This window comes from Typopeltis vanoorti, chromosome 25, assembly GCF_054136105.1.
Source record: "Typopeltis vanoorti isolate ZY-2024b chromosome 25, IOZ_Tvanoo_1.0, whole genome shotgun sequence".
NCBI classification, from domain to species: Eukaryota; Metazoa; Arthropoda; class Arachnida; order Uropygi; family Thelyphonidae; genus Typopeltis; species Typopeltis vanoorti.
Genome location: NC_143573.1, coordinates 39,620,880 through 39,645,948, shown reverse-complemented (window position 1 = coordinate 39,645,948; position 25,069 = coordinate 39,620,880). Strand labels below are relative to the sequence as shown.

Below are 25,069 nucleotides of genomic sequence, written 5' to 3'. Positions count from 1 at the left end.
ACTTTAATGAATCACTTCTATATTTCGGCAATGTCACATTGCCATCTTCAGGAACATAAAGATATGGTATGTGCACTCAGGAACTAACACAAAGCAAATGAGGAAGAAAGCAAGAAACTAATATTGTTCCTAAAGTCCTAATGGTGCCCTCTTGCAGGCTAATTTGGTAGGCTTGGCAGTTGGGCTGAAGTTCTCATAATGAAAGTCTCCCAAATTTGGGGCAGTTTCATGCACCCAAATTTGTTGAGGTTAGGAACGTTTTTTTAGAGCTGCTGAAGATTCTTTGAATAATCTTTTGTATTTAAACTTGCTGTGATGAATTATTTTTGTTTTCTTCCAACGAATTTTATGGTGGGTATCTAAGGCATGGTCTTCCAGCCCAGAGCAGCTGTACTGGTGAAACCGGATGTAGTCTTGGTGTTCTGAAATCCTGATATTTGTTGTTCTGCCTGTTTGGCCAAAGTAGGACAATTTGCAGCTGCAAGGGACTTGGTATACACCAGGTAGGTTTAGGGGAAGTGGTTGGTCTTAGGTAGAGCGGATAAGGGATGCCAACTTAGAAAAAGAGGAAAACAACACCCTCCCCTTCCTAGACACTTTAATCACCCGCCAGCTTGATGGATCTTTGGTTTTCTCTGTTTACAGAAAACCCACCCACACTGGCAGATACATTCACCAGCAATCCCCCCCCCCCCCCCCCCCCCCCTCACAACAATATGGGGTGATAAAAAACACTATATAACAGGGCAAAATTAATCTGCTCAGATGACAAGGCCCTGACTATTGAACTAAACCACATCCTCAACACTTTCTTAGCCAATGGCTATAACCCAAAAAAAATCCAAAAAATACTAAAACCTGTAAACCACAACCCCCCCTCCCCCCCTCCACAATAAAGATTACACCAAGTCTATCACCATCCCCTACATCCAGGGCACCTCTGAGAAAATAACCAATATCCTCAAAAAATATGACCTTACTTCCTGTTACAGACCATATAAAAAGTTGGCATCCCTTATCCGCTCTACCAAAGACCGACCACTTCCCTTAGACCTACCTGGTGTATACCAAGTCCCTTGCAGCTGCAAATTGTCCTACTTTGGCCAAACAGGCAGAACAAAAAATATCAGGATTTCAGAACACCAAGACTACATCCGGTTTCACCAGTACAGCCGCTCTGGGCTGGCAGACCATGCCTTAGATACCCACCATAAAATTCGTTGGAAGAAAACAAAAATAATTCATCACAGCAAGTTTAAATACGAAAGATTATTCAAAGAATCTTCAGCAGCTCTAAAAAACGTTCCTAACCTCAACAAATTTGGGTGCATGAAACTGCCCCAAATTTGGGAGACTTTCATTATGAGAACTTCGGCCCAACTGCAAAAGACTACCAAATTAGCCTGCAAGAGGGCACCATTTGGACTTTAGGAACAATATTAGTTTCTTGCTTTCTTCCTCATTTGCTTTGTGTTAGTTCCTGAGTGCACATACCATATCTTTATGTTCCTGAAGATGGCAATGTGACGTTGGCGAAATATAAAGTTATTCATTAAAGTTACCTTTAATTAATATACTTTATATGCGTTGTTAATTCCGTAAACTAATTACCAGTTATGTCTAACCAACGTATAAGTCTTGCTACTAGATACATAATATTAGGGAACCATAACATTCTTCTACAAGGCAGTGCCCTCTACATCATTCCCATTATCCACTGTGCTGTCCTTACAATTTTAGCTATATGTCCCCAAAATTTTAGGTCCTGTCACATTCACTCCCAGATCTTTCATCTCCTCTATCTCTTCCAAGATATTTCCACTGATTGTGTACTCTGCATCCCATCTCTGCTTTCCAAATTTCAAAGCCTTGCACTTCTCGGCATTGAATTGGTATCCCCACTCAGTTAGTGTATTTAAGTTATCTTACGAAGACACAGCATCCACTCTACTCCTGATTGCTCTCCCTAACTTGGCATCATCTGCAAACAACTGCATATCACTATTCAGACCTCTCCTAATGTCATTCACATACAAATTAAACAGCAGTGGACCCAAAACAGACTCTTGGGGTACACCACTATTAACTTTCCTCTTCTGGGATGTCACTCCTCCATAGACCACTCGCTGATACCTATCAGACAGTTAATCTCCGACCCAACATACTAATCTACTGTTTAGCCCCATCCATTCCAATTTAATTACCAGCTTGTCATGTGGCAATTTATCAAAGGCCTTTGCAAAATCTAAATATACCACTGTGTATGCATCACCCTTATCCAATGCATTTGTCACCTTATTATAATAAGCAAGCAGATTGTTAAAACACGATCTTACCACTAAAGAGTATTTTTCTGTTGTCAACCCAATTCTGAATCTTGGTTACCTCTCTATCATTTAACTACAACTCCAGACACACAGACTGGCCTATAATTCAAAGCCCTATGCTTATCACCTCCCTTATGAATTGGAACAATTTTTCACTCCTTTGAAACTTGGCCTAATGCAAGACTCGCATTAAAAAGATATGTAAAAGCTGTTAACTCTCCAGAACATCCCCTTAAAACACATGGTGAAATAGCATCAAGTCCTACAGGCTTATTTATATCATTTATTCAATTCTTCATATAACTCCTGATCACTTACTAACAGTTCCTCCTCCTTTCCCACTGCATTCAAGTTCTGCATGATGTCACATTCATAAGACTGAAATACCTTTATATATGCTCATTAAATACCTCAACTATATCCTCTGCAGCAGTTATCATGCCTCCATTTTCACTAATCATTACCATTAAGTTATAATTTTTATAACTGAGTATCATTCTTATGCACATGGTATATACTCCTTTGACATTGTCTTTTTTTTTTTTTTAAGAATCTCTGGCTTAATAACATTGCACATGCTTCTTATTTATTCTTTGAACTCTAGGGACAGATTTTAATATTGTAACATTGATATATTTTTTAAATACTTGGCATACACTGCAGTATATTTCCCATCTTGCAGTTTATACCATGAGACAGAAGCTAGTATTCTCCTTAGCTAGTTATAATTTTCTGCTTTATAAATGCAGCATGTAACCTTTTCTAATGAAGCATCCATACCCTTAGCCACTTCCCAGGTCATACAAGATCACTCACCAAAGGTGGTTGAGCAGTTACATCTTAAACTGAAACCTCTTCTTACACAGAATTTAGGTCTGACACTCTTTATTCTCAAGTTCCTTCTGTCAAGGAAATTGTCTTGCAAGAGAGACTACTTCATTTACAGAAGCTTCCTTCTCAATAAATTCAGCTTTATTCTTCTTGTGAGATTTCACTGCTACACAGTCAGTGTTCGGATAATTAAAGTCATCCACAATGATTACTCATCTAGGCCCATCTGGTTGATATGATGATGTATATCATCATTCATAGCAAATGATCCACTAGGTCTCTATCAAAACCTCACCAAATAGTGTCAAGCTCACTGCTACATGGAAAATTGTTATTAATATTGCAATCACAGCTTTCTACCCTAACTAGACTCATCATCCAAAACCATTAGCATTACACATTACATTCCCTTCTCTCCTATTTTGTCTATCCTTTCTAAAAATACTGTATCCTTAACGCTCAGTACCAGTTGCTGTGTCAGCCTCTGAGAGCCTGATCTTACTAAGGCTTATAATAATTTGAGGCCACAATATATTCACCGTGACAACAAACTCTGCCCCTTTTGTTTCCTGATACTCCTTGCATTTGTATAGAGACAATAATATTGCAGGATATTTTATGCTAAACTTCTTTGTATGCTAACTTCTGTAGTCTGCATGATCCAGTTTTGCAAATCAAGTTTCTCTTCATTGTAAGGCTTCACTTGTGCAAACATTCTTGCTCCTACTAAATAAGTCTGAACTGGACAAACATACAGTCATCGTTTCATCAAAATCACCTTCATGATTAAGCATATTTGTAACACTGAATGAAACAGTTGCATTACTTAGTTGCTCTTATGCATAGTTCTTGCCATTCTCCCATCGTGATCTAAGTTTCCCTGACTCTCCATATAATGTCACAGACCAATAAATAATTTCTTCAGATCGTCAATACAAATGCATCCAAGCAGGCTATCCTGCTTATAAATCCATTCTTCCCTCAAATTTGCTCCATACATCCAAAAACTTGCAACCATTCCTTCTTAGTTCAGTACTATCATATCCTGATAACAGACTAATGAGTTTCCCTTTCTCATTCTTCAGTGTCTTCCAACAATCCTTTCCCATAAATCATTTGTATATATGAGAACTGCCATCTCCTTCTTTCCTGTTTTTCATTCAATATTTGATTTCAGCACCTTGGTCATCAATGGCATGTTTTATAATTGATTCATCATCCCATATAATATCCTTCTTTTTGTATTCTAATTAAATTATGTTCTTCTATTTATTCTACTACTTGCCTGATTATCGTTACTCTTACTTGCTCTGGTGCTTTGTTTCTCTTTTAGCTGTTTAAATTTCTTGTCTTTCCTATGCATCTGATTGCTTCTCAACTTTTCCAATTCCCACATCTATCTAATAATTTTATTCTTGCAATTTGAAAAGTTAATTCATTTTCAACATCCTCATTAGTTTCAGTACTGATATTTTACTATGCACTGTGACAAGCCTCCTCGTTGCTGCTCTATTATTCTTGTGTGTTTTTGGTGCCATTTTACAGTACTTTTAATATTTCAGTATTTCATCAAAATATCAAGAAATATGCCAAATACATTAAAACATGAAAATCAGCCATAGTATTCTATAAATAAATAAAAAAAACTAATTCTAAGAAGGGAAAAAAAAAACACAATTCAGGAAAAATTATTTATTTCACAGAGCACTAAATAAACTGACCTTTCACAATATAGCCTCATGCATTATTTAAATTGAAGTTAATTTGTTATTCATTTCTTGTGATTAACAAATCAGCATACTCCTCAAGTTTCAAAACCTCTTACATAGATATTCTGATTATAAGTTGTGCATTCAACTATAGCTCTGAAAAGCAAGCAGTTTTATGGAGCTGTTAATTGAAAGAAAAAATGTTGTGTATCCTTGTTTAAATTTTGATTTGTGATGGTGTAAACTTATTTTTTTGAGGCAACCTATGTAGATTGTAGTTTTTGTTTAACATAACTTTGTTTAGAAATATTTAATTTCATATTATTCATATGATGAAGTGTTATTTGTGCTATAAAAAATTATGAGAATGGAGTTTATGGTGTGAATGTATTATTGAATGTAAGTAGCTTTGGATTGAAAGTGATGCTAGAATAGTGTTTCAGAATTGTGATTTCATCAATTACATCTTCTATTTCATTATATTGATTGATATATTACTATACTATTATATATCTCTTTTGTGTTCTATCCTTTACATTAACAATTAGAGAGAGAGAGGTGAAATAAAAAAGCATACTCATTACTGATTATGATATTGCTTAAATTTCTGTTTTGTATTTCAAGAATGCAGTACAGTCAAGTTGGCCAGCTAATAGGCAGATGTTTGTACCATCATGGCAGCAGCTTCCAGCTCAGCGAGCTATCCAGCAGCCAATTATTTCAGACTCAGAACCCTGGAGTCGCTCTCTTGTTTTAGAGAGGGCAGCATTACTACCAGAACAGCCTGCAGTAATACCTGTGGTAAGTATCGTGTTCTTGTGGTGCATGTGTGTGTTTATCAGTACTTTTTTTTTTTACACTTGCATACTACCTTTCATAAGTTTTCCAAATGTGACACATTACCAGCAGCACAACTTGGTATTGAGGAGGGGGGTAGTAAATTTTGGAGGTTTTGAAAGGAATATGACTTAAAAGAATAATTCAATGAAGCTTTTTTTTATATAAAAAAAATTATGAATAACAACTTGAAGAATAAACCAAATGAATCATCGTTTAGCTCAGTTGAAATGTAGATCATAGAATTTTCTTATATTCAGATGGTATATATTTATATTTCTTATATTCCAATGGTTTTCAGAATTCTTTCATCAGAAGAGCTTTTAACAGTTATGGTATCTCTACCTCTTCAAAGACAGAAGAAATAACTCTTATTCTGCTCCGTTTATGTGCAAGGCATTAGTGAATGCATAGTGAAAGTTTTAAAACCACTGAATATTTTTGTTACATTTTGACCCATCAGAAAAATCACCTATCTTGCTTCTCCTGAAGACAAGCTTCCATATCTCAATTATATAGGCATTTACAGTTTCCTTGCTCTTGTGGGTTATCATATTTTGGACAAACAGGAAGATCTGCTTTTATTTGGCTAGAAGAACGCAACTCTTATATTCAGTACCTTGAGCCTGAACAGTCTGTACCTTGCTATCAACACTAGACAAGTTCTTCATAAAAGTTGGTTCCTCATGGAATGGCTTTATAAAGAATCATATGAAACTTTACTTCATTCTCCTAACTTAAACAGATTCAATGGTCTATATCTATCCCCTTTGTGGGAGATAGTACTTTTTAATTCAGCTAATCTTTCCTAACTTTATTTTGTCTAAATATATATAGATATATATAGTAAAATATATATATTGGGGTGCTTAAGGGTCAAAGCTGTATAACTGAGAGGAGACCTCCACATAGCCTTTAAAGGAATGCGGAGAACCGACCAGGGCTTCTGACCTAATGTCCAATCCTCACCTTCTCGTGGTGCACCCTGTTGGGTATCTACTTTGATACTGAACGAACGAGGATGGGCTGGCAATTTGGGATTTAGCCGACCAAATTGTATTCTTATTGGTTAAACCAAAATAAAAAATGATGGTACAACATGACAAAATTTCATTCTGGCTGGGGCGTTGCCCGGTTAAACAGGCCCCCCCCCCCCCCATTGTTTTCGCCAGGGAACCAGGGCAAACAGCAAAAACTCAGCTACTGGAACAAATCTGAAAACAAACCCCAACTCAACATCACCAGAGTTAAAGATCGATACTATCAACGTAAGAAGCCTGAATGGAAAAGAAATGGAGCTAGCTGAGGAATTTGATAAGTACCAGATCGACATAATAGGGGTGACTGAAACAAAAAAAAAAGACCAAAACTGGTGACATCTTTCTGAACAATAAATACAAAATGTTATATTCAGGCAATGACAATCAAGGAAAAGGAGTAGCCATAGTATTCAACACAAAATATGAGGCTAATCTTCTTGAATGGCAGTCAGTCTCAAGTAGAGTAATGTGGGAAATTTGAGAATGGGGAACTGGACAATGAGACTTATTTGTGCCTATGATCCCACAAAAGATTCTACTAAGGTAGAAGTGTAGGAATTTTTTGAGGCTTTAGAAAAAGCAACTGACACAATGAAAAAGGAAAAGTTGGTCCTTGTTGGGGATCTAAATAGCAGAGTAGGAAATGATTGCGAGATATACAAAAATATTTTGGGAAAATTTGGAGAAAAGAGCAAAGCTAATAATAATGGCAAATACCTGTTGGATTTCTGCTCAGGACATGGACTGATTATTACTAACACCATGTTCCAACATAAAAATGTGCACAAATTCACATGGAGAGAAGAGGCAAGGAATAAGAAAAGTCTCATTCACTATGTTATTGTTGATAGTGATGTTTTCTCCCTGGTGCAGGACACCAGAGTGTACAGAGGATTTGAAATTGGAAGTGATCACTATTTTGTCTTGAGCAGGATAAAATTGAATTTCATATTGAAAAGAATAACATCTAAGAAAGTTTTAAAGCGAATAAAAGTTGAGCAGCTCTTAGAAGTGAACTGTAGACTAAAATACAGAAAGATTATTGAAAAAAAAATGAAATAGTTTGAGAACAGGAATCAAACTTTGGAGATTCAGTGGCAAACTCTGAAGAAAACATTGATTGATTCTGGCAGAGAGGCATGTGGTGAGGTTGTCTGCAAGGATAAAAAATCAGAACTCTCTGGTGGATACAGGAAGTTAAAGAGGCAGTGAAGGAAAAGAAGAAAGCATATCAAAAGTTCCTGTCAAATAAGTCAGCTTGTGCTCTTAGAGAATAAAGAAAGAAATGTAAGAAAGCGAAACACTGCGTAAAACTAGCTAAACAAAAGTCATAGGAGGACTTTGGCAAGAACATAGAAAATGAATATCAAAAAGGTGGTAAGATATTCTGGAGGTTGTTGAAGAAGTTTAGAAATGGAGAAAAGAGTGCTGTAAAAGGAGTTAGAGATGATAAAGGTGACATGAAAACAGGAGAAAAAGATATCCTTGAAGTATCCTATGGAGCTAATTACTTTGAAAAACTGCTAAATGAAACAAGCAGTGATGATAGTACAGTGGTAAAAAATCACTGACCAGGCATGCAGTCAGGAATACATATCCATAATTGAAGTAGAAAAAGCCATCAAAGGCTTGAAATGTGGAAAAGCAGCAGGAGTAGATGATATTCTACCAGAAACGCTGGAGTATGGTGGTATAAAAGTCTTACAGTGGCTGCACTGCATAGTTCCGAAAGCCTGGACAGAGGGATGAATTCCCGATGATTGGAGTAGAGCTCTCATAGTACCCATATATAAAAAGGGAAATAAAACTGAATGTGAGAATTACAGAGGTATTTCCCTACTAAGTGTTCCTGGCAAGATTTATGCAAGTGTACTTCAGAAACAGTTGAGAAGAATTATGGAAGATAAGCTTGGTGAAGAACAAGCTGGATTCTGGCCAAAGAGAGGCTGTCAGGATCAGATCTTCACTTCATGCCAAATAGTTGAGAAAACATGGGAATATAACAAAGTTCTGTATTTAAGTTTTGTCGATCTGGAAAAGGCATATGACAAGGTGCCAAGAGAGAAGCTATTCAATACGCTACAGTTATATGGTGTCAATGGGGGCATTACATCAAGCAATACTTAGTCTTTATTTGAGTTGTAAGTCAGCAGTTAGAATTGAAGGAAGTACAGTTAGATGGTTTAATGTTAAATCTGGTGTGAGACAAGGATGTACATTATCCCCTCTGTTATTCATTATCTATATGGATCACATTATGAAGGAAAGTGGTATTAAACACGATATCAAAATTGGAGATATTAATGTCAGCTCTTTGCTTTATGCGGACGATGTTATACTTCTAAATAAATCTGCTACAAGTCTGCAAGATTCTCTGACGAAATTGAATAACTGTTGTAATAGATATGGTATGAAGGTCAGCAATAAAAAGACAAAGACAATGAAAATAGGCAGAATCATTGAAAATGTCAACTGTGTTGTGAATGGAGAACCTGTGGAACAAGTAAAACATTTCAGCAACTTAGGCACAATTTTTACTGAAGATGGTAAATTAAATATAGAAATAGACAACAGAATCAGCAAAGCTGGTATGGTGGGAAGTCAATTGAATAAATTCATATGGAATAAGAGAGAAATTAGTTGGAACACTAAATTAGCTGTATACAAGACAATGTTCAAACCAGTTTTAACTTATGGATCTGAGAACTGGTTTAGAAGTAAAACACTTGACTAGAGACTGTAGATATGAGAGTCCTGAAAAAGATTAGAGGCATGAATAGGTGGCATTAATGGCAATATCATATTAAAAATGAGGATATTAGAAAGAACTTGGCATTGTCAGCATCCAGGAATGCGTTAGCAGAGCTAATCTCAGGTGGTATGGTCACTTAAACAGAATGGGAGAGAAAAGATTATCAAAACAAGTGTTCAGGTTGGCAGGAAAATGACCCAGAGGAAGACCAAGATATAGGTGGATTGATACGGTACAAAGTGCCTTAGATGATACAAATATAAGATCTGATAATGTTGGAGTCTTGACAAGTAACAGACTGATTTGGAGGAAAATTGTAGATAGGAAGTTAGTAATGATGTAATTTTTTCATGTAGTACTATCATATCCAGTACACCCCTTGAGGGTACATGGCAGGAATTTGATGATGATGATATATATATATATTTAAATAAGTTAGGAAATTTACTGACCTTTTTAATTATCTTACATTAGCTACTTAGGTATCGTTTTTTTAGAATTGTCTGTTAGTGTTCAACTGCCTTTATGTGTCCTTGTACTGAAGATGTCTACGATACGTAGGCGAAAATTCTACACTAATAAAGTATATTATGTGAGTTTTTATCTGGTATTTTAGTTATTTAAATCATTGGAATAAAACAAGAATTTCTATGGGTTTATAAATATTGAAATGTTGTATAAACCAAGTGCTAAGCAGTATGTATTATGCATGTATATGTGGGTGGTCTGAAAAGTTCTTTTTCTAAAATGAAAGAAACGAATTTATAGTTTCAAAATTATTTTTATTTTTCAACATAAGACTAATACATTTATTCCAGTGATGCTCCAGTGTCATTATCTCCTCCCTGTAGCGGTTCTCAGTAAGTTCTGCAAAATACTCCTCTACAGCTGCAATCACCTCTTGATTTAAAAATAAAAAAAAAAAAAAACGCTGACCAGTGAGGAAAATTTTTAGTTTTAGGAAGAGATAGAAGTCAGAGGGAACCCAAATCTGGGGAATAAGGTAGATGATCCAACAATTCATAGTGCAGATCTTTTAATTTTCCCATTGCCAAAACACCTTTCAGATGCATTGTCATGATGAAAAATGATTTTTGTCTTCTGCAAACCGTTTTTTTTTCTCACGAATTTTTTCATCTCGTTTGGTTAAAATATCGGAATAATATTCCCCGGTTATTGTTTACCCTTTTCAGGATAATTAAATAAAATGCCTTTAGCATCCCAAAACACCGATGCCATGACCTTGTCTTCTTTGGTGCTGAACAACTGGCTTCTGTCCAGTGTTTTGACTGCTGTTTGGATTCTGGTGTGTACTGGTGAACCCAAGTCTCATCCATAGTAATAAATCGATGCACAAAATCAGTTTTATTCTTGTTAAAATGCTTCAAGCACTGTTCAGAGATTTTCATGCGAGTGCATTTTTGATCAGCTCGGCCCATCTTGCACAAAGCTTTTTCATTTGCAATTCTTCATGCAAAATCACATTCTTTTGAAATGCCTATAGTGTCAGCAATTTCACACACTTCGATTCGATGGTCACCCAATACCATATCGTGTATACTAATCAATGATTTCTGGTGTTGTTACACTTTTTAGACGTCCTTCATGTGGATCATCTTCAAGGCTGGTACAGCCATGTTTAAACTCGGCAGCCCATTTCTTAATTGTCGAAAACGAAGGAGAAGAGTGCCCCTAAACTTTTATGAATTTCAAATGAATTTGTTTTGGTCTAAAACCTTCTTTTACAAAAAATTTTATAACCGCACGATACTCAATTTTATCCATTTCAATGGATACAGACAACACGTTGGCTTCTGACAGCTGTATAAAAAAAAACTACTTGATATTAAAAAAACTACTTAATAACTTGCAATTTCACGTGGATACTTATGATGGATGTACTAACTTAGAAAAAAAAATCTTTCTAATAGTTTTGCTATTTATAATTGAGACCGAGAACTTTTCAGATCACCCACGTGTGTATGTATGTTATTGTTGAATTTAAAGACAAACATTTTAGATTGTGTGTGTGTGTGTTTTATTCTTGAATTTAAAGGCAATCATTTTAGAATTCAAGGAATATACAAAGAAAATTATTTGGTTACAAATTAGATATTAAAGGTTGTGCTTTACCTCCACTCTTTTTTATAATCATATTCTAATCATAATCATAATTAATTTATGATTATAATCATAAATCAACTACATTTAACATCTAATATCCACAAAGTGGATATTAGATGTTAAATGCAGTTCAGAAAAACTCTTGCACTTATTGCACTTTCTCAAAGAAATTTCCTTGTAAGTTTTTTTTTTTCAATGACTTCCTGCCAGTTTGTTTAATCCTATAACAGATAACAAATGAAAATAAGTAGGAAAACAGAAATGTCAAGTACATCAGCAAATAATGAACTGAAAAAAAATCAGATTTTCTCATAATATTTGGAAACTGCAGTGTGAAAATAGATGACATAGTTGAATGTGTTTGGATTCAAAAGTTTGACATTTTCAAGAATGTTTTGTAGATCTGCAGAGGGCATATGTCAAGCTGACAATATTAGTTTGAGAGATGCTGTTCATATCTCTAGAATTATACATTGTAAATTAGGCATTACATCAAGTACTGCACAGTACATATTTGAGTTAATTCAGCAGTTCAAACTGTGATAGAGGTACAGAAATATGGTTCTCTGTAAAATTAGGCATGGGACAAGGGTGAACGTTGCTTCAACTGTTATTCATTATCTATGTTGATAACATTATGGTGAGTGGCATTAAATCTGATACCAAAATTTTATGTTAATCTCAGCTTTTTGCTTTATGCAGATGATGCTATTCTCCTAATTTCCCCTAACTAAATTCACTGCAAAGTGTAAAAATCAGCAATAAATAGACAGTAAAATAGGTCTATATCACTTTTATTAACTATTGCCATTACCATCTAATTTAGTACCATTGGCAAACTGGATTCCTTTCCTTCCACCATTCCTAGTATCATTAATGCACAAATTAAACAGTAGTGATGACATAAGTAACAGGGCTCTGCAGCATAGCACTGCTTATCTGTCTTCCCATGTCACCAGCTTGGCGTCTATCCCTTTGCTGTAGTTTATGCAATGGTGTTCTATGCAATATCCTGTATAGCACAGTGTAATAATTTCTCTTTTATTCAACTCAATTGTCACCATCTTGTAGAAAGTAAGTAAATTACAAAGTCATGACTACCTGTTCACAAAGTTTCACCATGTCCCTATAGAATGGTATCATATTCCTATTTACCCATCCCTGAATTCTGCCCTTAACCAATTTTCTCTCAACTCTTGAAATACTGATTGATCTACAATTGCTCCCATCGTAGTAATGGTACTGGCCCTTTTCGTTCTTATTCTTTTTCTATGCTTTTCATCCTGTACTCTTCACTCTACTTCTGTTTTTTTTTTACTATCCTGATTTCCAGACTACCATCCCTGGGATCCAACGTTTTGTCACTGTGTCTTCTGTGCAGCATGACCTGTGGACATCCAGAAAAAAAAAGGGGGGGGGGGATCATGGTAGTCTTGCACTACTTTAACCTCTGCTTCAGCAAGACGGGAGTCTTATGGCCCAGCTTCATATAATGTCCATGGGGGCTCTGGTATCAAATCCAACTCCCCTAAGAATGAACATAACTTTATCTTCTTGTTTACCAGGAGCCCTTCAGCAAGCCCCAACCATGTTACAAAACTATAGAAACACCAACAGAAAATCAGAATAAGAAGCAGAAAATATCAGAAGCTGCAATCAATATGCCACTTTTCTTGATAATACAATCAAGAAGGGAACATCGTCTTGAAAAAAGTTGTCACCGTGTTCATCCAGAAGGATTGGCCGAATCTCCAAAGTCTATAAAGAAGTTCCATTCAGGAGATATAATTATTGAAGCAACATCTATAACGGAAATACCAATTATTCTATTAAACTTTTCTACAGGTATAATATTGCAGTGGAACTCCTTGACATACCAGACAAAGAGAGCTGCTCTGAAATGAAAGATTCAGGAGTGATAGCTATGACGAGAATATTCATACATACGGTAGTCACTTGGTTCCCACCAGCCAAAGAAGCTCAGAAGAAAGCATGGGGTATTTGGGGAAAAAACCCATAGAAAGAAACCTTGATGCTTTCAAAATGTCTGAGTTCAAGCAAGACACACATCCAGCATCAGTCAAAAGAAATCCTGGATGTAATGTTATTATTATTTGAAACCTCCAGGGGAGTCCAAGGAATCATCGAGGGAGGGCACCTGCTCTACAACTCCGTCTCCACCATTCAACTACGAACTGACCGCAACTACACCAATGCCATCTACCGCTGACCACCACTGATATTTCCACAGACACTCACAAACATCCATGCCCACAGTGGGATTCGAACCCACAGCCTTTTGGTTGGAGAGCAGATACACTATCCACTCTGCCAACCAGGCCTTCTAATATACATCGTACATAATGAGAACATCCAACACTAAAGAAGTCTTGGACAAAATTTGAAAATTAATGGCAGATATACCACACACACAATGATTGCCACACACTCAATGAGATTTTTTGCTAAAACATCATCTTCCTATCCCCCCCAAGTTTCTTGCCTGAAAAGCAAAGCAGAAAAGCAACAACATCCAGTTTCTTCAAATGTCACTGAAGAATACAACAAGCCATTCACTAAAGAAGAAATGAAAAATGCTTTGCTTAAATGCCTCCACCTGCTTTGTACCAACAGTATCCATTACATGATGGTAAAACATCTGGTGCCATCATTCATGGATTGACTGTTGCATCTTTACAGAACTTTTTGTGAGAGCATATTTCTGAACACTGGTCAAAAGGTAATCATTTATTACCTTTCCTAAGCCAGAGAATAATCCAAAATTCTCAAATAACTACCCTCCAATTGCTCTGACCAAGGTTGTGCAAGATTCTGTAAAATAACTCTCGTCTTTATCATTTCTGGAGAGAAAGAATCTTTTTTTTTTTTTTTTTCAGAACACAATCTGGCTTTTGAAAATATCTTCTTCTTCTTCTACTACGCGTTATTCCCGCTTCCCATGCAGGGTCCGCATGTTACTTTAGATGCGACTTCTTGTTAGTACTACTCCCAACCGACCCGTCGCCTGGTCTGCCGCTGGGGGGGGGGGGGGTATATTTTTGACCGTAGAGGCGTATGTTCATGGGGCCTGTTTGCGGGATGAAAAACACCAGATAAACTGGCGGAAAAAACCCTACTGACCGCGCCCAAGACCGGCTAACTTGGCTATGCCTGAGGAAGATCCTCAAATTCCTCACATCTACAACGGGAATCGAACCTGGGACACTCCTTCCTCAAGCATATGGTTGCGAAGCGCAAAGCCACTAGGCTAACCGCGCGGTTGGCTTTTGAAAATATCATTCTACTAATTATCTTAGCCTGCTGCGGGAAGCATTCATTACAGATACTTTCTTAAAACACGAGCATCTAGTTTCAGGTTTCTTTGATATGGTAAAAGTTTATGACACTGCTTGGAGATTGAATACTGAAAGACTTGCATAATTTTGGTCTTAAAAGGAATTTCCTTCATTTTATCAAGAACTTCTTATCCAGCCGAATCCTCTAAGTTGGACTGGGAACTGCTCCTTTCCAACTGTATAACCAGGAGGAGGGAGTCCCACAAGGTTCAGTTTTAAGTGTCATGCATTTTGCAATCAAGATCAACTCGATATCTGAACAACAACTTCTGCTATCGAGTTGACCTTGATTGAAAAGAGTAGATAATGCCATTCAAGTGGACAACTTTACCATCTCCTGTTATTCATGAAATATGAGTGTCATAAAAAGACAGCTGCAGCAAGCCATTGACTATCTCTCAAAATAGATGCTTGCAAATGGATTCAAATTTTTACAGAAGACAGTTTGTGCACTTTTGCTGTAGGTATGCTCTTCATCATAACAAAGAATTCCAACTAGGATAAACACTAATCCCAGTTGCACCGGAAATCAAGTTCTTGGGACTCATGTATGACAGCAAAGTCAGTTTCCTTCCTCACATGTCAGTTACGAGACAAGTGCTGAAACATTTTAAGCACCGTATCTTTCACCTTTTGGGATGTTCACAAATATTCTTTTCTTTATTTGTACAGGACATTGATAATATCAAAATTTGTTGTGGGTCCCAAGTCTGCTTCTGCCAGGGAGAGTGCTCTGTAATGGCTAGACCCTATTCATTATCAAGCCATCAGAATTACATCTGGTTCATTTCAAACATCACCCATCCCTAGTCTGTACATCAATGCATATGAACCACATTTGTTGCTTCACCATCAACAGCTGTCTATTTTATGGAAAATGAAATTCCTGTGACCTCCCCATGGGCAATTGTTTTTTGTCCACAGTGGGAAAATCTATACAATATCTGACAGACTGTGTTAAACCCTTTAGTTTGCAAATAAAAACAACTTCATTATATCCTACAAGCTCCAGATATTGCAGTAGACAACATAGTTCAAGTGCCGCTAAGCACCCCCCCCCCTACACACACACACTGTCGTAGTCATACTTATATGCATGTAGCCTCTGTTTCGCCAAGCTACTGAAATTTTCCACTTCTGTTATTTATCAGCAGGTCTCTGTGAAGCTCATAGGATTGAATATTCTGATTTTGTGCCTGTCTGCTTGAACAGTTCAAAATCAGACCTGCCATCTTACCAGAAATCATTATATCCACACAAACCCCACCGGAGTCGACCAACTTTACACCTGAGCTGTATTAGATAGCTTTTAAAAATACATCAGGTTGCATTGCTACCAAAGGTACATAATATATTCCAACTCACGGAGTTCTCTTCTGGTAATTGAAAATGTAGTACTACAAAAAACATCCAGTGCTTGTTCAAATCCAACACCACCTCATTGAATTATGAAGATAGAAATATGCTTCTGTTGGATTCCAAGCCATGTTGGGATCAAGGGAAATGAGGCTGTAGATAGTGCAGCTTAGTCAGCTCATTTCTCAAACATCTGCCATCTACTTATCCTATACTCTGATTACAGGCAGATTATCAGACACATATTTCAAAGCAATAGAAATGTGGTATGTTCTGTGTCTTGGAATAGAAGAAAAATGAAGCTTGAAATTAAACTATAGTAGTCTAGTCTGCATATGGTTCGAACATAGGAAATTCTTGCTTTGCTTCACATAGGTCATAGTCATCTCACACACTCTTCCTACTGAGGGGGATGATACATGCATCTGTGTGAGTTTTATAATTCCAGACTCACCATTCATCATATTTTAATTGTCATTTCGTCAATGGGCATAGTTATTATTTTAGCCGTATCTGCCGAGCTATATACACTCAAGCAGATTTTATCAGACTCAACCGATTTTTTTTTAAACCATGAACAACTTTAATTGTATATAAATCGTTTACACTATTTTTTATACAATGGTAATTCTTGCTATATATATGCTTTTAATACTTTTTTTTGTACACTGTTTTTAGAAATGTCCTCATGTACGTTTTATCTATATCTGTTTACGTTATATTTCACGATTTTTTTTAACTTGTATATTGGTATGATTGATTACAGTGCAATTTAATGAGAGAGATTTAATGAAGTTGTGTTAAAACTTCATTAAATCTCTCTCTTCTCCATATTTAAAATAAATAAATAAACAAATATATATATATATATATATTTTTTTTTTTAAATAACGAAACCTGTGGTGAGATCATAATTAAAAGAAACACATATTAACCACAGTGAAAATTATTTAATTGTAAATATTTCATCCTAAGTATCTTAGGACATCATCAGTACAGTAGTATAAACAATAATAGGAATAAAATTCCTGTGACTCCCCATGGGCAACTGTTTTTTGTCCAGAATGGGAAAATCTATACAATATCTGACAGACTGCCATAAAACCCTTTAGTTTGCAAATAAAAACAACTTCATTATATCCTACAAGCTCCAGATATTGCAGTAGACAACATAGTTCAATTGCCGCTAAGCACATTCCCCCACTGTCGTAGTCATACTTATATGCATGTAGCCTCTCTTTTGCCAAGCTACTGAAATTTTCCTCTCCTGTTATTTATCAGCAGGTCTCTGTGAAGCTCATAGGATTGAATATTCTGATTTTGTGCCTGTCTGCTTGAACAGTTCAAAATTGAGATCTTAGGACATCATCAGTACAGTGACTTTTCTACAGTAGTTTAAACAATAAAAGGAATAACTGTATGTTCCTATTGTTTAAACTACTGTACTGATGATGTCCTAAGATACTTAGGATGAAATATTTACAATTAAATAATTTTCACTGTGGTTAATACGTGTGTTTCTTTTAATTAAAATAAAAATAACAGTTGCAATGTGAGATGGATATATCCAAAGGAAGCAAATTATTTAAAAAAATTAATGAGCATTAGTTCCTTTGTTCTCGTTTTCAGATTAATTTCAGCTATGCACAGTATTATTATTATCTGAGACCCCCAGGGAGTCATACATTACAGATGTCATACCTTCCCTTAAATTCATTCACGCTAGATGCACTCACTACCCCTAAAGGCAGACTATTCCACTCACTCACTGCTCTGTGAGAGAAAAGCCTAACTTACCCCTTTGTTGACTGTGAACAAACTTAAATTCCATGGATACCCCCATGTTCTCTCCACCTTCCATATAACAAAAAATTTCATCAGACGATGTCCTATAACACTCATTCAAAAGTTTATAGACGTCTATCGTATCATCCCTCTTTCTCCTGTTAACCAGAGTCTGTAATCCACATACTCGCTATCTGTCTTCATAATCTGGATTCGTTACTGCATTTCTACATTCATAAAACAGTACTGCATTTCTCCGGCAATGTAAGGAACTGGTTCGGCTGCAATAAATTGGCATGCACATGGATCGGTACATTCATCAAAGAATTTTACAGAAGGCTACCTTGAAATACGGGCTCTTCTACCAGCGAATTCTCCATGATCTCCGGAACTACTGCTCCCAGGACTGCGACTCTTCTCCTTCTTGAAAACTTGTCACAGGAACAAAAAATAAGAGAGATTGACTTTCACCCCTCAATCTCTGCCTTTTATATCATTTGCCGTCCCTTGGCCTTCCTTCCAAAACTTCCCGGATTTACTGGAGACGCTCTTATCACCCACACTTACGTTAGGTTTTGGCGGCAAAACTCATATAATCCGGTGACCTTTGAGACTGTTGTTGACCTACAGTTTACCAGCCTAATCCTGTCTGATCTTTTTACTTACAATTGCTTGTGGTTCTACATTCAATTATTCTAACATTATATTAAAAAATTTATTACATTACAGTATGTTATAAACACTTTTATTTATAAGTATTTTACGGCCTGTGTAAAATCGATATAGGTGAAAAATATTTATATTTTTCACCACAAGAGATTTTACGCTCTTTCTGTTACCACTAATTGCTCTTTTTCAATATTTTCCAAGTCAACTCTGGGGTCAACAAATTTCTGCCTCCAAATTGAGCTACTTGAAAATCAATCAACTGCATTTCAAAATCATTCGTATTTATCCACGAAAACATCTGCAAGTTTAATTCAACCAGTTTTATAGTGTCTGGAAACTTAAGGAATTTTGCAGTCTTTTCTAATTCTGTGAACTTAGCAAATCTTAGAGAAAACTGCTCAACAGTTGACACAATGGCATTTAAAAATAGTTTTTGAAGACATAGGTGGTCTGCTTTGTCATCCTTTTGGAGATCATTGATGTATTTCTTTAGGTTTGGAAAATATCTAAATCTTACTCTACATCTCTCTTAAATCTAGTTCATTTCAGATGCCTTTATGTCATCAAACGTGACAAGAGTATTATGAAAGCTCTGTAGTTTAAGGTTCAAGCCATTTAAGTGTTCACAAAAATCTGCAAAAAACATCTGTTTACAAACCGACACGATGTCATACATTTCTTTATAAGACATTTGTTGATTATTCAAAAAGGGATTTATCTCATCCAGGCATTTAACAAATCATTTCTGAACAAGACCTTGACTAAGCCGATGAACATTGTTTTACATTATTAGTTCTTTGTACATCAATCCACTTCATTCAGTAGATTCTGAAATTGTCGTTTATTCAAAGCACATGCAGAAATGTAATGAACAACCTTGGTTACTGTTTGCATCACTTCTTGAAGTTACTTTAGGCTATCTTTTGCACATAAAGTCTCTTTATATATGATGCAATGAAAACCTATCAGTGGATGACCTACATGTTTTGCAAACAAATTTACAAACTCTGCTTCCTTACCAGTCATGCTGGGTGTGCCATCTGTTGTGACAGATACCACTTTTGAAATATCAATTTGCCGAATAGATAATTCGTTCAAAACTGCTTTACCTACATATTTCAACCCCAGTAGTACTCTCAGGTATTGTTACAAGGTTAATCATCTCTTTGCATACTTTGTCAACCCTACAAAATCGAGCAAAGATTGCTAGCCTAGCTGATGATGTAATGTCTGTTCTGTAATCTACGAATAGAAAACTTACATGAAGCCAAATCTTTTGTTAATTGTTCTGCTGTATTCTTTTCCAACCTAAATATCCTATCTGTAACTGTTTTTTTACTCGCAGACAAATCTTTAATGCACTGAATAATTTTTACCTTTTCTGAAAGGTTGTCAAAAAGAAAAGGAGCACATTCTAGCCATTTTTCTTTAATATACTCCCCATCACTGAGTGGTTTTCCATGTTTGGGCAATACCTTTTGAAACCTCAAAACAGCAACTAATTTGGAACTATCCTTATTCAATGAAATCGGTCTGTTTTTTGTCTTGGCTCAGTTCACGAGAAATTACTTCTCCTGGTTCTTGCTCACTTTATTTGTTTAAGTTCTTATGAACAGTTTCAAAATGTCTCTTTACAGAAGAAGTCCTACAAATCATACCAAATTTTTTAGTCCAGTATTCTTTAAATTCTCTAATATCCTCTTCATTTGAATGTCTGTTTCTTTGCTGGTGGTTGTTACCTTCTGTACAATCTAAAAATAGTAGGAAGCAAATAAAATACATGATAATAGTATATTTTTATATATATATCATTAATATGAATAGAAAAAAGGAAGAAGAAAGAAAGTTAGTCAATAAGGGAATAAAGCAAAAGAAAAAAGGAAAAAAAGTAAATTACAACTGAATGACCAAAGTTGTACAGCCACAAGGTACATACAAAAAATAATTGCTTTCTTCATACAGCATCCAACTTTTATGAAAATCAGATCATGGGGTGTAAAATTGTGAACAGAGATGTATGGACACTGACAAAAATTATAATTTGGACTCAGAAAATCTCATCATAATCACTCTCTGCATACCTACCAAGTTAAGCAAACCAAAAATTAGTACAATAAAAGCCTACCTGCACCAATACAAATGCAAATGAAAGAGAAGGGCATGCATGTCATCTAATCACATAACAGATAACAATCGTAATCCTGAATATCGATAATACATTTCACATTGCTTTAACAATAATTTATGTTTAATTAAATCCAAATCCACACATATATACACACTTTAGAAAACCGATTCTTTAAGAAACACTGAAAAAAAATATACATATATATAAAATGATGGTAAAGGAGTCATCTGGCGAATGATGCACCAAGTGAATGGGACACAACTTGTACATCAGTATATCGCAGAGATAGATGGCTGGAAATCGAATGTTTATTTCATTTTCTTATTACTTATTATTATTAAAACAGTTTGATGGTGGTTGTTTTTTTATTGCATTTTTATTTGGTATCACTCTACTTAATAAAATTGTATTCTGTTAAGTTAAAATATACAACTCGGCGAAGATGTTGGATATGTATTTATTTATTTAATTTTTTTTTAAGATGAGCCTTGGGTTGCATGCCAGAAAAAGTCGTTGCCGTGCCAAGGGTTCCCCATCCCTGGCCTAGCCAATTCATCTGAACATTCCTTTACCAAATGGGCTGATATTCCATCTGTCCCTATTGACATATTCTTATCCATGTTATGCAGCAGCTCTTCAACCTCATTTTCATGAACTCTAACTATTCATCCAATGTAGCAGTAGCACTGTGCACCATGTTACATACACCTGGTTGATATATCTTAGCAAAGTGAGCACTCATTAATTGAACAATCTCATTAGCTTCCGACACTAAAGTATCATCTGCATTCAATCAGTTATTCTTCCACATCCATTCTTTCTTTTGCTTGCTGCATAACAATAAAATTCTTTGGGATTGCCTTTAGCTTTCATGGCCAATTTTTTTTCATACTTGGATTTAGCTTTCCGCACAATACTCGTTAGTTTTCTGACCTGAGCTTTATATATTTCATAACTCCTAATTCTTATTCCCACGATATTCTTTCTACATCATCTTCTTGTGGATTACTTGCTTAATAAGATTGTGCATCCATTTCACTCCCAACCTATTTATTCTTCAACCACTAGAAATATTCAGATACCATCCATTTAAGCACTTTTTCAAAGATTCCCATATATTGCTGACATTTTTCTCATTCAGTAACTGATGAATATGTCATAATTCTGAATGAATGATTTGATCCATTTTGTAACTGGCTCCTTTCTTCCACCTGGAAATAGAATAACAAATTATATCCCATATACAAAATAGCTGACTGTCATGCCCTTTGTATCAGCTGCCCATATGAAATCTTTGTTATTGATGTGTCAGTGTTAACTCGGAGAGATACATTCCTAGATGTGCCATGTATAATAAATTTCTGTTTTACTGTTTTTCATACTATATCAGCACTTAGTTATTCATACAATAAGAATATCTATAAATAGTTTGTTACTATGATAAAGTAAACTGCAGAGATTGGAGGCATTCATTATAGTGAATTATCAGAATTAATAATTTTGTGTTATTTGAAGTTTAATAGTTTGAGATCTTTTAACAAAACATCTTTGTAGGTTTTTGTGCAAATTTGGTGCAGCATTGTTAATATTTTATGTGTAATTGTTATAAATAATGATATATGGTGGCATTTTTCTTATTATTGAGGAGCTGCATGAAAGTACTATGTATGATCATCTACGAGAACGCAGTGGCCAATTAAACCCTCTCCTTCCACAGCAGACTCTAGCAGCTCCAAGTTTACAACAACCCTGGGGAGTTGTTGCTGCAGCAGCCAATCCAAATCCAGCTCATTGTGCTGTAGTTCCTGGTCACCAGCAACAGACAATGATTTCTCAGCGAGCTTTAGGAGGAAATGGTCCCATCACTTTGAATGTTTCTTCAACATCAAAGAGGCAGACAAAATTAAGGTAAGTAAACAGTCATCTTTAGCTTATCCTGAGTAAATTATGCACTATCTGGCTTAGCCAGTTAGCTTATTAGACTCTGAAATTCATTGACTACGTTATAGTTGATAGCAATGTTTTTCCACTGGTTCAGGGCAAGTGTATACAGAGGATTTGAAATATTTGAAAGAGGAAGCAATCACTATTTAGTTTTGAGAAGGATAAAATTGAATTTCATATTAAAAAGAAGAGTGTGGAAGAAAGTTTTAAAACAAATCAAGGTTCAGCTGCTTTGAGAGGTGAATTGTAGACTCAAATACATAAATATTATTAGCTTTACCCTTTTCTCCAAATTTTCCCAAAATGTTCCTATATGGTTGGTGGGATTCATTTCCTGCTCTGCTGTTCAGATCTCCAACAAAGACCACTTTTTTCTATTTTCTTTATGTCAGCTGTTCTAATGACTCAAAAAAATTCCTCCACTTCTTCCTTGGAAGAACCTTTTGTAGGACCATAGTCACAAATAAGTTTCATTGTCTGTGTCCCCATTTTGAAGTTTCCCCACTAACTCATTCTACTTGAAAATTGCCTTTCAATCAAGAAGTTTATCTTCATGTTTGGTGTTGATTGCTATTGCTACTCCTTCCTATCCTTGATCACAACTTCCTATACTTATTATTTAGTAAGATCTCACCTGTTTTTGTGTTCTTCGTCTCAGTAATGCCAATTGTGTTCATATGGTACTTTTCCAGTTCTTCAGCAAGTTTGATTTCCTTTCTATTAATACTCCTTATATTGATGATTCCATTTTCAGTTCTTTTGGTGTTGAGTTTATTCTTCTTCTAGATGTTTGAGTTGGAGCTTGTTCCAGTAGCTGACTCTTCACTGTTTGCCCTAGTTTCCTGACGAAAACAGCATGGCCTTGTTTAACTGGGCAATGCCCCAGCAGGTCTGAAATCTCGTCATGTTGTACCAGCATGTGCATTTGTGGTTTAAGCCAATAGAGTGTACAGTTTGGTTGGCTAAGTCCCAAACTGCCAGCTGATCCTTGTTCATTCAGTACTCAGTAGATACCTACTAACAGGGCAACCCATGTGAAGGTGAGGATTGGACATTAGGTCAGAATCTCCAGTCAGTTCTCTGCATTCATGATAGGCAATGTTGAGGTCTCCTCCAAGTCCTTAAGTCACCATATTTGGTGCTGTGGTGACTTAAGGACTTTTCAGTAATGTTTCATAGTGAGTGAGTTTGCCGCGATGAAATTGACCATATTTGTAAAAATTTATGTTCTCTTTTACAGAAGAGTGTGATCTCATAATTATTTTTCTTTTAAATTTCCTGCTTTATCTTAGTCAATATCTGAAATAATAAGCTAATTCGCTCTAGTTTGCAGTAAATTTTGTGGGTATAAATAAATTTTATTTATTTCATTTATTTTATTTTTTGTTTAATTTTTTCTAGAACTGGCAAAGAGAAGGATGTAAACACTTGTCAGCTATCTCCTGTGAAGAAAAGAGTAAAAGAAAGTTCACCACCAAAATGGGAGACTGCTTTAGCACAAAATCATAACGGGGAACATGCTACAAGTGGTGGCCAAGGTACACAACAACAACCACGTACACCTCTGGTTTCAGGCACACATTGGCAGAATTCAGAAGTAAAGCTTTCTGGAAGGTATGTCACTTGATTTTAAATAATTGTGCCCTTAAAAACTGTTTTGTAATTCACGATGATAGTATTTATTTTATGTTATATGCATTCATTGTTCAACTTCCACTGGTATAATTTTATATTCATATACATCAGTGGCATCGCATGCCCATTTTGGTTTAGTGTGCTGTTGTGTGGCTTGTGCAACCTGCTACAAAATTTCACACCAATTTGACCCTTATGCATTTTTATCAATGTATGAAAGTTTTAAGAGTGCATTAGTGCTCAGCTTAATTGGTCCAGTGCAATTAATTGTATTGTAACTTTGAGTACTTTAATTTATCAATTAATTATAAACCAAATCTGCATAGAGTAGGGGACAGTGGGAAGAGGAGAGTGAGGCTTACCTCCTTCAACTACAATCATATAATCTGCAAAAGCTTTGGCAGAAAATGGGACGTTCAGTAGATCATCAACACCGTTTCCCCATTGGGGGAAATATGGGCAAAAAAAGTTGTAAATTATTTATAGAAAATTATGTATTTCTAAACATGGCAATTCACACTTCAAGCGTGCAAAACAGATGGAACTCAGAAAACAAAAGCAGCAACTCATGACAAA

The 25,069-nt window shown here is 35.7% G+C and overlaps 1 protein-coding gene across 4 annotated transcripts in view; it reads left to right on the top strand.

The window, feature by feature from the left end:
* LOC150092678 (uncharacterized) overlaps positions 1-25,069 on the top strand; it is a 387,183-nt gene that overhangs the window by 254,574 nt on the left and 107,540 nt on the right. For all 4 annotated transcript variants that reach the window (XM_090414782.1, XM_090414783.1, XM_090414781.1 and 1 more), the window contains exons 16-18: positions 5,492-5,668; positions 22,560-22,822; positions 24,260-24,472. In XM_090414782.1, coding sequence (XP_090270908.1) covers positions 5,492-5,668; positions 22,560-22,822; positions 24,260-24,472 — 653 coding nt within the window. The remainder of the gene's footprint in view (positions 1-5,491; positions 5,669-22,559; positions 22,823-24,259; positions 24,473-25,069) is intronic.